This window comes from Paramisgurnus dabryanus, chromosome 23 (assembly GCF_030506205.2).
Source record: "Paramisgurnus dabryanus chromosome 23, PD_genome_1.1, whole genome shotgun sequence".
In the NCBI taxonomy this organism is placed as follows: domain Eukaryota; kingdom Metazoa; phylum Chordata; class Actinopteri; order Cypriniformes; family Cobitidae; genus Paramisgurnus; species Paramisgurnus dabryanus.
Window position 1 is genome coordinate 26,398,780 of NC_133359.1, and position 13,525 is coordinate 26,412,304.

The 13,525-nt window shown below is 36.0% G+C and overlaps 1 protein-coding gene across 1 annotated transcript; it reads left to right on the forward strand.

Moving 5' to 3' along the window:
• Nucleotides 1-930: 930 nt before the first annotated feature.
• irx3b (iroquois homeobox 3b) lies at nt 931-3,381 on the forward strand. Its single transcript, XM_065292308.2, has 2 exons — nt 931-1,214; nt 1,821-3,381. The coding sequence occupies exons 1-2, from the start codon at nt 1,023-1,025 to the stop codon at nt 2,691-2,693; spliced, it is 1,065 nt and encodes a 354-aa protein (XP_065148380.1). The 5' UTR covers nt 931-1,022; the 3' UTR covers nt 2,694-3,381.
• Nucleotides 3,382-13,525: the final 10,144 nt, after the last annotated feature.

Sequence of the window (13,525 nt, forward strand, 5' to 3'; positions counted from 1 at the left end):
AAAGAGAATGTAGAGTTGGACTAAGTAAATACCAAACTTTGGCCAGCTTTTATTGAAGTGGAACGTTTGCTCATTAAAAGATTTATTATTTTCATATAATTTTAAGTAAGCTTTAGTAAACAATAACCGTTGAGAGTAATATATTTGACTAATTCGTTTAAAATTGAGTAACCATTATCCTTCATTATTTATTATTGATTTATTTTATTACCTCCACTGTCTTTGTGTTAAGTAATGGCAATGAATAATAATAGGCTATTATTGTCTGCGTTGTAGGGTAAAAATCTTTTCAAAGCGGATTAGTTTTGGTAAAACCTTAAATTCACCAAAACAAAAGATGAGATAACAGCTCATATAATCTTCACCCTAAATAAGATTTATGATATATTCGTAATAAAGCGATTGAAATGTAATCTTATTATTACAGTAAAGCACATCTCTCTTCATTTCTTTATGTTTTAGTTTTTCCTGGAATTTTATTTCTTTATCGCTATTTGGTAAAATGTCACGGCAAATAACAAACGCTGTTTATGACGATTTTCCTGTCATTCTGTCGAATCATTACACCTTTCCTTTTAACTATATTTTATAGACTATATAATAATAAAGAAAACAAAATCATTATATTTTTGTTGTGTAAAATGTGGTAATAATTTAAAGTAATATCATCAGTTTGTCATTATAAAAATAAATTAGTAAAGCGTCAGAGACGTGTGTGTGCGAGCGAGCGAGCGAGAGAGAGAGAGAGAGAGAGAGAGAGAGAGAGAGAGAGAGAGAGAGAGAGAGAGAGAGAGAGAGAGAGAGAGAGAGAGAGAGAGAGAGAGAGAGAGAGAGAGAGAGAGAGAGAGAGTTTTAGGTGGGAGGGGCCTGTTAGACACTAGAAATGTCAATCACATATGCGTCTTGTGAACAATCCCACTCAATGTGAGTTTGACCTCAGTCCACCTCAGACAGGAGACGGGCTGTGACTCTCCGTGAGTTTTACACTGAGTCCCGCGTGATTGTTGTTTGTCGGTGGAGTCATGTCTGTCCCGCAGCTCGGGTATATCAGAGCGCTGCACGGGCCGATGGCGGGGCGCGTGGGCGCGGATCTGAGCGCGTCGGGCTCGCGCAGCGTCCTCTCTAATGTAATGTATGGAGCTCCATTCAGCAGCGCGCAGGGTTACAGCGCTTTCCTGCCGTACTCCAGTGACCTTACTATACTCAGTCAGCTGGTGAGTCTAAAACTCTCAATAATCTTTTTTATTTAACAAACATATTCATGTTATTACTAATATCTACAAGTAGGATTTATAGTAAAAAAAAAAAAGGTTAAATGTATACAAACCTCATAGAAAATAAAGTATCTAAAGTGTGACGTGCCAAAAAAAGAAAGTGTTTCTTAAAAAAAATATATATATATTTATAAAACAAATATTTAATTTTTAAACCAAAACGTAATCGAGGTTTGTTCTTTTTTTTATTTGCTGATCTAAACCCAATTTTATATAAACCTTGTATTAATTTATAACTGTCTAAACTTAAATATAAACTTATTTTAGAAACACAGAAATCAACTTAAAAAAAGGTTGTTTAAAATTAAAAATGTTGTTAAAAATGTTCGGTCAGCCAACCTACAAATGTGTTTCAGTATACTCTATATATCTAAACAACCTGGTTTTATTCAAGTCAAAAATGTTTATCCACAACCATTAACACATTTTCACTTTTCAAATGTAAGAAGTCCTCACAAGTCTTTATTATATTGTTAAATTCATTGTCCTGGACTGTGCACATTTGTTCAGTAAATAAATGCTCATATATGTTTGTGTTTTTCCAAGGGCTCACAGTACGAGTTTAAAGACAGCCCTGGTGTTCAGCATGCAGGGTTTCCTCATGCATCCTTCTACCCATACGGACATCAGTATCAGTATGGAGATTTATCCCGATCCAAGAACGCCACCCGTGAGAGCACCAGCACCCTGAAGGCCTGGCTCAGCGAGCACCGGAAAAACCCCTATCCCACCAAGGGTGAGAAAATCATGCTGGCCATCATCACAAAAATGACCCTCACTCAGGTCTCCACATGGTTCGCCAACGCCCGCAGGAGACTAAAAAAAGAGAACAAAATGACCTGGGTTCCCAAAACGCAAACCGATGAGGACGGAGATGGGTACACGAGCGACAACGAGGAAGGAGACAGGAAAGACGAGGATGAGGAGATAGACTTGGAGAACATAGACACTGAGAATTTCGAAGACAAGCAGGATTGTGAATTTGGGGATGATGTGAAATCGGTGTCTAAAGTATCGGACAGGACTGAATTTGAAACATCTGAGGAATATCACCATACGGAAGCTGAAAAGAATTTTGTGAACAATATGATGAGTGATGAAAAATCAGATGAGGCTGAGAGAGATCAAATGAAAAAGAGTCCGGAAGCACAGCAGCCCTTAGACAATCCACCCCAAAAGCCCAAAATCTGGTCTTTAGCTGAAACTGCAACTACGCCAGATAGTCCCAAAAAGTCTTCTTGGAGGAACTGTGATGCTCAGGCGATCAGAAATCCTATCCATGTTCAAAACTGGACAAAAATGGCTTTCTCTGCCCATCAGATGGCATTAACCAGCCATTACCTTGGACTTAAACAGCAAAGCAACCTAAATAACCACATACACATGAAGCATGGAGACCAGAGGACTCACAACTTATGAATAAACCAGACATTTTTCCATGTATTGTTTTTGATTATGGGAGTTTTTTATCTATCAGAGAAATATCATATTTCTACTTAATGGATGCCCTGAATTTATAATAGATTGAAGCTGACATCTTTAATTAATATGAGATTATATGTTTTATAATGTTATTATTGCCGTACAAAGAAATTTCACTCTTTGATTTGTTAGACATTCTTAAGTAACAATTAATCCTAAATATACTGGTTGGATTCAGAGCTAGCATATTTAAATAAAATAAATATAAATGAATAGGTTGTACAATATCAAATTAAATGTTAAAGATAGTTCACAGAGGTTGCCTATATAGTGCCTATATGGGAATTTGTCTTAAAATACACACATACAGCGTTGTTCACATAAATTGTGAATTGAAGTGCTGCATCTTCATCACTGTCTTATTTTAACACATCCGTTTTAAGGATTTGCAATAAGTGACACCAGAATTTATCTTCATCTTTGTTGGTCAATAATTCTGTATTATTGTTACGTCAAAAAGTGTTTTGTCCCATTTCAGTTTGTATGTGCTTTTCTGAAATCTACAAATTTTGAATGAGCTTCATTTATATATGGAGGAAAAAGCTAAATATTTCAAATGATTTTGTAAATGTTATGAAAATGTACCTACTTGAATAATATTGTACAAAGACATATATTTTGAATATTAAAACGAAATCTCACAATTGCGATTATTCTTTGTCATTTTGTTAAAGAGAAGATTTGCTTTTAAACCTGCCCCATTCAAACTAACTATGAATTCAATTACTGCCTTTACATTAAATTATAAAATGTGTACAATATATTTAATGTTGTTCAAGGCTTAAATTTCAACAACAGAGGTCATTTAACTGATTGACTGAAAACAAATGATTGTTTTCTTGCGAGGATTTGAGAGATTGTTGGCTCAGATTCATTCAACTGCTCTGCGTTACAGCGCCCTCTGCAGGCCGCGTCTGAAACACTGAAAGATCATAAATGTTTCAGACACTTACAATTTATTTAGTTTAAATAACATTGTTGTCTAAATGTTATTTTTTTGTATTTAAAACTTTTGAAAATATTTATTTAATTAACAAGGCAGTGACGTTAAACAATATTTGTATTTTCTGAAGAAAAAAACTACACTGTAAAAAAATGCAGCTTGAAGCATGAACAACTTGGTTTTGCAAGTCAATTCGATCTACTAATTTACGTTTAACCTGTTAATAGTTGACATAAAAACAAGTTGAAAACGTATTTTTGTAAGATATAAGTTAAAGAAGCACAAAAATATATTTTGATTTGACAAAAATGCTGCATTTTTACATAGGGTTTAGTGAAAGTTTTAGGTTTTAACTGTGTGTTAAGGAAAAGACGTTCCCTTAACCCCCAGCAAGCATTTAAGCTGTGCACTTTATCTGAGCTGAGGTGAATCAGCTCATGTTTGGTGGTCAGGGCACTGTTCAGGGAGTCGGCCATTTCAAATGCTTTTTTAATCACAAAATCATTCCAATACACTTAAAAATCCCACAATGCAATGAAAAAAAAAACAGGGAGCATCAATTCAATATTCAGATAGAAATCGTATGAGCCAACTTAATAAACATCATTAAACGTGATTGAACAAAAAGACAAATATTAACGTAAGAAAGGTAGAAATACAATTATCACACTGTATAATATATTTCATAATGTATTCTAAACAGCATTAATAATGTCAGAAACATCAGTTTGTTGATAAATAACAGTAGTCACGCTTCAGTAGTCAGGTCGCAGAAAAAAAGTGATCAGTTTCCAAGGGTCTGTACTTGTACACTATGTACTAATTCATGACCCAGCTGACTGAGATGCTTTAATAGTTGTAAAATATCAAACTTCACTGCTCTATTATTAGCAAAAGTGTAACAGTAAAATTGGATCACGTGAGGCACCTCAGCTAAACCCAGTGGTGTAGTCTAGATTTTTGTAGTGAGTATACTGTGATTTTTCCCTCTCACCCTTATGCTTACTCGTCCTAGCGCGACACCTCATAAGGAACACCACACTCACAGATGCATACAGTATAGATATTCATGTGCTTTCTGAAAGTGTACTCATAAACACATAAACTGAATGTGTTCTCTTTTTTAAGAAAAAAAAAGACTTTAGAGCCAATGGGTTTACAGCTGGGGAAACTGGACTGATTTTTAGACTGGTTTAGTGTTAATCAACATCTAACTCAGGGACAAAAGTTATTTAACTGTTGATTAAAATTAAATAAATCTTCAATCTGTGGCTAACACATGCATTGAACGAGAACAAAATATCCACTCTTTCAACAGCTATTATCTGACAACTATTGATAACATACCATGTGTAATTTAATGGTGTAAATGTTTTTAATTAATACACATTTAAGATGACCATGAATTAACTCTAATTTGCATAGTCATTGATATAAAAGCTTATTTTTGCATATAATATAAGCATTGTCTAAAAATGAAAATAGGCTTATACTTAATTATTATTACAAGACCATCATGTAGCCTAATATTAGACACCCAAACCAGAGTGAAGAAAATGATATTTAATTTGCAAGTCTTAACTGAACATCAACGCAGAGATGAATTTCCTCACAGAAGTTTAAGATCATATACATCTTGAACGTAGATATAAATGAACACAGAGAAGGGAAGTTTAACACTGTGAAGCACAAGCAAACATAACTGAAGGCAGCTAAAAACCATCAGGATATTATCACGAGCTTATTTTATTGCATTTGGAGCCTTACCTCCAGATAAAGTAATAAACTGGACTGATGATATAAATGTTGTTTACTCACATGTGCGTTGTAAACTCTATGGATTTTATGTTGCAGCACTCGTTCACTTCTCTGGACTGTTTGTTTACAGTGTCGCGTGAGCAGCTACACTGCAGGTTCGACTTCATTTGGCGCTAAGCAGACCTCTTGGTGATGTCAAAGTACCGCGAGAGCGAGTCAAAGCAGATTTCTCCATGTGATAACTGGAGTCTCTCTCGCGGTACTTTGCTGTCACTCACCAGTCTGCTCCCCAGTTACTTTCGCGTCACTATAGTAATCTGATTTCATAGAAATTCATACGCCGATCGGATCGCGCAGTTCGGCATGAAGTAGCCTAATATGTATTTCAACCCGCTAAAGTAGCAAGTGTAGCATGCTATGGTCAATGCTTCACATCTATATTATGACTAAACTTTAAAAATGTCACAAAACCATGCTGTTACGCATCCTCGCGCTATTTTTAGTGGGTATACGCAAATCCTTGATAATTTCTAGTGGGTATACGGCGTATACCTGCGTATCACGTAGACTACACCACTGGCTAAACCTATGGCAGAAACATCAGTAAAGTTTTTTACAGTGCTTTTTAAAGAAACCTGACTAGTGAGGCATTTGCTTTAAACAAAAACGTTTGTGATGTTCAGATATTTTACAAAATATCTGGAGGACATTCCCAGCTAACAGGGAATGTTCCTTTAACTTTGGCAAACATTCTATAAAGGTTCTCCCAAAGTTATCCAAAAACGTTCTTGCAATTAGTAAAACGTTTTCCTAACGTTATCTGCATTTAATAAACGTCTTTAAAAAGTTATCATTAGAAATTTTATTATTGTATTGTTAGTGAAACGTTATACTCAGCTTAGTATTGAAAACGTTACTATTGTTTACGTAATGTAACATTCTTAAAACGGTAACAAAGAAAACGTTATAATTGCATTGTTAGCAGAATGTTCCACATACCCTAGCATTGAAAACGTTACTATTGTGTATGTAATGTAACGTTCTTATAACCAAATAATAACGTTTATACTACGTCTAAAAAACTGGACGCTTTTAACGTTCTAAGAACGTTTAAACATAATGTTTTTATAACCTGTTACGAACGTTGGAAAAACGTTCTGAGAACATGAATATAATGGTGAATGGAACGTTTCAATAATGTTTTTAAAAACGTTATTAGAACATTAATATAACAACAGACTTAACCTTTCTAAAAAACGTTTTGAATAACGTTCTTATAACCAAACATTAACGTTAATACTACGTCTAAAAAACTGGACGCTTTTAACTTTCTAAGAACGTTAAAAACTAAAAGTTTTCCAAACTTTTGTAAGACATTACAGTAAAAATTTTATAACGTAAAATTGTAAGCTGAGGTGAGTAAATAGGTGAGGACATCCCATGGACACTAAAAAAGGGACCCAACCCACATCTACAGTAGAGACCAAATTATGATAGAGATTTGGATATAGGGCACTAAGAAACCATCTAAAAACCAGAACAGATCAACACACTAAAACACCTTAGCAACAATGAAGGGAATGTAGTGTTTTCAGGTTGTGGTTCAGGTTTCGAAGCATCTGTTGAACCTCTGGGATGATGGTACACAAGTACAGTAGCATTGCCCTGTAAACAACTTCCCTAAATGTTCTCACTGCTCCACCATATCATCATTCTGGACTAAAATGTGGAGCCGACGTGTGAACTAATAAGACACAACTTCACCTTCATCTGAGAAAATGTGCTGGCAGTCATCTAACACAGCGGCGCTAGTTTCAACATGACGGCTGTCGGCCAAAGCCGGGGACATGCGAGTGAATGAGTAATACTGAGATAAATCTTCAATCCTCAAAGTCAAACTTCAAACAAGCTTTTTATGAATTTGACATCTTGTGCTTTGTGTAGCACTGTTATACACACAAAGATTATTTTATGTTATTTTTTGCTTTGAAATGTTATATATTGTAATATTTAAGCTTTTTTACTATATATATACTATACTATATTTTACACGATACTTTTATGGTAAGTTGGTTTACAGTACTGACCACAGCTACCAGTTTATTATTTACTGCTAAAATATTGAATGTTCATGAACTATACACAACTTGAGTCCACCCCACCTCTGTCATCCTCGGCCCGCAGCAAAATCCACACACATCTCTCCCTGGAAACTCCCATGACCTTGAGATATGTGCGAGACGTAAGATCACTCTCCGATTAAATAATCAAACATCCAAAATAGGACTTCCTTACTGGGCCGCCGCCCCACAGGACCATGGGAAATCGCATGGCTAATACAATTTTACAGGTGGATTCCCAAGAAGATTGGAACTTAATTACCAGTATTAAAATGTCGACCTCTAAGAATTCCCTGGAGTTTTTCTCATCCTCTTCAGGGTGGACTCAGTATGTGTTATATTGAATGAAAATATACAGTTATTGGGATCTGGTTCGGTATAAATATATTTTACACGGATGAACAGGTGGTCGTTTTCAAAGACAGAGGAATGGTTAAATCCACATCCAAAATAATTAAATGGCTTGAAATCATGTTTCCTGACAGTTATCCACAGTGACATTACGCTTCATAGCAAATCTTTATCAAACAAGGACATTTACTACCATGGCTGACTGAATGTGAATGGTTGTTATTTAAAAGATGGGCAATTTCATGCCCCAAAGAGGTTGATTTAAAAAAAAAACTATTGGAAGCTTTTTACCATGGCTTTCATATGTTTGTTTCCATTATAAAAAATTTCTTTTTGCATTTTAAAACTTTAAAAATATTAAGAAGTGGAATAAACAAAACATTTTTTTGTAAAGCATTTGTAGAGTTTTTTCCACCACAACTAACAATTTTGCTACAAATAAAGCTTTTATTAAAGTTGGGGTACAAATGTGAAACAAAAAAAACATTGCTTGTGTGTCAATTTCATTTTCATGCATAAAAACAAACACATTTATTTATGATAGGCCTACATAAAAAGCAAAGAATGCCAATAATTGATATGTAAAGAAACAGCTGAATAATCAGTAGCGATAGTAGAGACAAGTATTATACAGCAGTCACCCACAGATCAGATATTATGTGTCTATGTGGGAGCAGAGGTAAATATAAAGTTCACTGGCCTATTTGAGGAGTATGATCATTGCAGTTATCTGTAAAGTGAATTAAATCTTACAAACCTGACGGTCACTCCTCTCATACGCCTGTTTAAATAGCACCAAGATGAGAGGGCCATCTTTCTCTCGATGACCTAGCACACATGTCCTTCACTGGACTGATGTTGAATAGCAGCTGGTCCTTGGAAAATCATCCCTGGTGCTTACATTTGCCAGCTCACACGCAGTCTCTAATGAAACGTCAGACCAGCAGCTCAGAGCACCGGTGAGCTCAGATCTGATTGAACACAAACATGCGTTTGAACAATCTATAGTATAAATTCAAAATAAACATTTACAAATTGTCATTACTGTAATGCAAAAACAGCAATCATTGTAATTTCTTTGATACACCAATGAAAATGATCCTATCCAAACACAAGAGTTGTTGTTATTAATACTAATGTCCTAGAGATTTCTGGGGGGTTTTCATCAGATATGCTGTATAAAACATAATACTTATCTCTGCTGAGTTATAGACAAGGATGTTCTTTGGTTTAGACACTGAAATCAAAAGAAACCTGTTAGACTTCCCTGGCCCGTGATACTGGTGTAGTAAAAAGTTTGAGGGCTGAAGACAGAGCCCTGTGGCACTCCATGCTTGAGAGACTGAATTAAAATAAAGAGTAAACATGCTTTCATCTGCAGCAAGTTGCAGTGTGCTTGTGGTTTAGAGCAGTTTGTTCTCAGAGCCAAATTCCCAATCCTAACACACCCAATCGCACTGTCTTGAGGAATTTTACTCACAAATGTGTTAACACATACACCACCAAGTTTCACTGTGGACGTATTAAAAAATAAACAACTCTCTTAGCACTAAGCAAAAAGCTGAAGAAAAATCACTGTTAAGCAAAAAAGGTTTTTGTGTTTTATGTTGTTTATTGAGCCAAACTTGAGTGATGTTTCCTCAATCACACAAGTACACATGTGAAACCAAGGGCAGCTTAAACAAAAGCGTCAGGGTACATGATGAATACTCTCAACAGGTTTTGAGAGGAGCACACTGCCCTTTTAGCCCTGTGCTTGTAAGCCTACCTGTAGAGGAAAACATCACTACATCCACTACACTACATTAAATTAAATATGAAGACATTCAGCTGGAAAATATACAATTTTGACTAATTTGAATTTAGTTTAAAAACTCTGTACTGTCAGTATTTGTCACAGTATGTAACTATGGAGAGATACTAGATTTTAATGAATAATAAAATAAATAAAAAAACAGATAAACGAGCAGGATGATACAAAACACGGACGATAACGCATTACACTGAGGAAACACAACATTAACAAGAACGAAGAACAATGAATACACAAAGTCAGTTTAAATGGAGAGGATGGGATGATGTTTATCTTTGGCAGGTGATGATGAAGAGTATTAACGATCAGGTGAGAGAGAGTGAAGGATTATGGGAAACTGAGAACAAAAGGGAGATGACTGGCAAAGACAAAGGTAGCAAACAGGAAGACAGAACGGGACTGTAACAGAAGTAGATATTCACAATTTTTGAATTGAACTTAACTCATTGCCCGCCAGCCCTTTTTTTGAAAGGCCAGGAAATTTTTCTTCTAAAAATATATAAACATAAAAATATATCAAATGAAAAAATCGGACCCTCTGCTTTCAAACAAATAAACAAACAAGCAAACAAAAAGGGGGAAAAACTTTCATCCTATTTATATTTTTTCTCTGCTTATAAACGCTTAAAGGAACAGTACGTAAGAAATGTATATCAATTAATCATAGATATGTCACTAGACATTAAGAAATCAGTTTTATTTCAAATACTTATATCACTGACAACTACGGCTGTGTTGAAATTCTAAATCGATTTTCATATTAATTTCTAAAGATTGATCCGTAACTCAGAGGATCGATTTAATAATTATTAACTTAAACTTGCCGCGTCATTTGAATTCACCCATGCGCGCGAGGTGGAAGGACATTAAAACAACGAACATGGCAGTCAGTAACGTTAAGCAGGCAAGCGGTTGTTTTGAAAACTGTAATTTAGGTAACATCTGGGAAAAAACGCTTTTTTTCAGAAACACTTATCTAAATCTCCAAGATCGGATCAGAATCGAATAATGATAATAGATTCAAGATCTTGAGTATCAGAATCGAATTTCCAAAATTATGGAAGGAAACACAGGCCATATTCAGGGGGTGTTGCCAGGCCAACATCTTAGACGCTAAAGAATCGAAAAAACTCTAGAGATGACAGCGGTACTTAAAAAGACTGATGGGCCGGTTTTTAGGTTTATCCACAGCAGCATTTGTTTTATTTATTTCCTGAGTTTATTGGCAGGTGAGAGATGCCATTTGTCAGCTGAATGAGAAGAGAGGATTGAAGTGTATGAAATATTCAGCAAAACAGTAATGATATCCCTGGACAAAGCCAAGGAGGGCATAAGAGGAGAAACTGAGGAGGGGAAATACAAAGAAAACCCATACTCTTTATTTTCTAAGAAAAGACAGACAAAAGAGTTGAAGTGCCAAATAGATTCCTTTCAAATGTGTGTCTATGGCTTTCTCCGGTGGCATCAAAGTACAGTGGTGCTTATGAATCAGGACTGTTTGAAAGCGCTCAGTTAAAAATTTGAGTAGATAGTATTTTAAAATCACCTCAGATAAAAGTTTGTCAAAAAGCATATCCATTTCCAACCACATTCATATTTATTAATTTTACAACCGAAATTCCAGCATGATCTCACAAGAATTCATACATACTTTACGTGTTGGCTAATTCCTATGAATTACAAAGTGAATCGTGCAAAAACATACGATTATCATAAAAACAATAACGAAACCCCACCCCTAACCCCAACATCACAGGGGTCAAGGCAAATCAAACAAAAATGTACGGATGTGGTTGTACAAACTAATACAAATTAAAATATGTACGAATTACCATGAGCTAGCATTGGAAATTCATACGTATTTTATGATGTGGCTAATTCACATTAATTCTTTGATGCGAATGTACCAAACCGTTAACAAGAGGCATAAGCATGAATGACACCTCACCCCTAACCCTGCACCCAAAAAAGGGGCGCACACTGGGGCAAGTCACATCTAGGACAACTCGGAAGTATCTTACACCCGAAGTGCACATTAAATAGCGCAAGCTTAGTCAGATAGCGTCTACTTCAAAATATACGTTAGCAGCCAATGTTAATGGTTAATGATTCGGGATGTTAAACTATGTGAGTGGCGCGACAGGGATTTGAGCAACTTCCTGAGTCATAGCTAGGCGCCGCGGACAGGCGCCACCTGTCGGCGCCGGTGTGCGTATACTCATAGAAAATTTTTTTAGAACGGCAAGGTGCTTCGCGGCGCTGAACTGCGTGTCCGGTGTTCGACCCCCTTAGGGGGCCGTTCACATGTTGCACCTAAAAATGTGTGGAAAATGTCTGGGTTCATTTAACCCAACGCTGGGCTTGACCATTTTTGACCCAACGCTAGGTTAAAAATAATCCGTATAACAGCGCCGAATGCAAAACGTGCAAAACCATACGAATAAGATTGTATAAATTCATACCTTCATTCATATAACAACCTTAAAAAATATGTTTGAATTGCAACAAGATTGTTGAATGTTGTATTGTTTTAAATTGTATTGACAACAAAAACAAAACAATAATATCATATGATAATGATACTGTTTTGAAGCTTGACAATAGTGTGTGCCTGTGTTTCTCTGACATTTTTGCTACATTAACAGCTCAGTAACATCACATTAAACTAACGAGTTAGTTATTCCCACATCTGCAATAATATGCAAAGTCACTGATTTTCCAAGCAATTCAGTCAAACGTATGACTGAGCCGGTGGATTTATGCCCAGTCCTGGAGACAAGCAGAAATGCACCAACATGCTACACGGACGGCAACCTTGCCGAATGCCATTGTCGACTGTAGTTTCAAAATATTGACAGCTGAAATAACTGGGAGCTGCTGAACCTTTAAAACCAGGTATTGGACCATTGACTTTTACAACAAGTCAATTCACACTAAAGCACGGCTTGTTCGGAAGAAAGCAGTGGGAACGGCGCTGGATGTTTGCCCGGTTGAATTATGACCTGACAGCTTCAATCACCTGCCAATGAAACAGACAGGGCTGTGGAGTTGAATTACAGGTGCTGATGGGTGGGAACATTTATCTGTTTTAAACAGACGTAGGATTGAACGTAACTGCAGACAGACTGCTTGAGTTAGACAGGGCAATGAACCAAATCATGAGGGGTCAATGAAGTCTCAGTCATTACCCACAAAACCAACATAAATCGTTTGGGACTGTTTGCATTTGTTAGTGGCCTGAAATTCAGTTGCCTGTAAGAATGTCACTTGTAAATGATGATTTAAAAATAAAATGAAAAGCACCAAATTATGCAGACACAAGATGAAGATCTGAGACTATCTAAGAGTGTCTACCTCTACAATGCTATTTTTCTTTTTCTTCACTGATATGTTTAAGTGATGTGCGGGTCATCCCATAACGGTTGGGGCGGGTAAAGACATTAAAACTTTTTTATTGCGGAGCGGGTCATTAAAAACAAAATAATAAAAAACATTTATGTTGCGTCCAATTCCCTATAGTCTATATTACAAATCTGGGAATATTTATTTTCATTTTTTATTAGGTTCTTTGATAAGGTTAAATTAAGTAGCAACCAACCTGATCTCACACAGTTCCGTGGGATGGACACAGAATTTTTTGATAATTTTTCCGTGGCATTCTCAGGGATCTCCGCATTTTTCCGTGGCCCTGCTACGGACTGTCTTTTTGGTTACTCAACTGCCTTTTCTTATTTTCAAACCATTTTGGTTTATACTATTTTTTCTGATTTATTATTTTCTATTT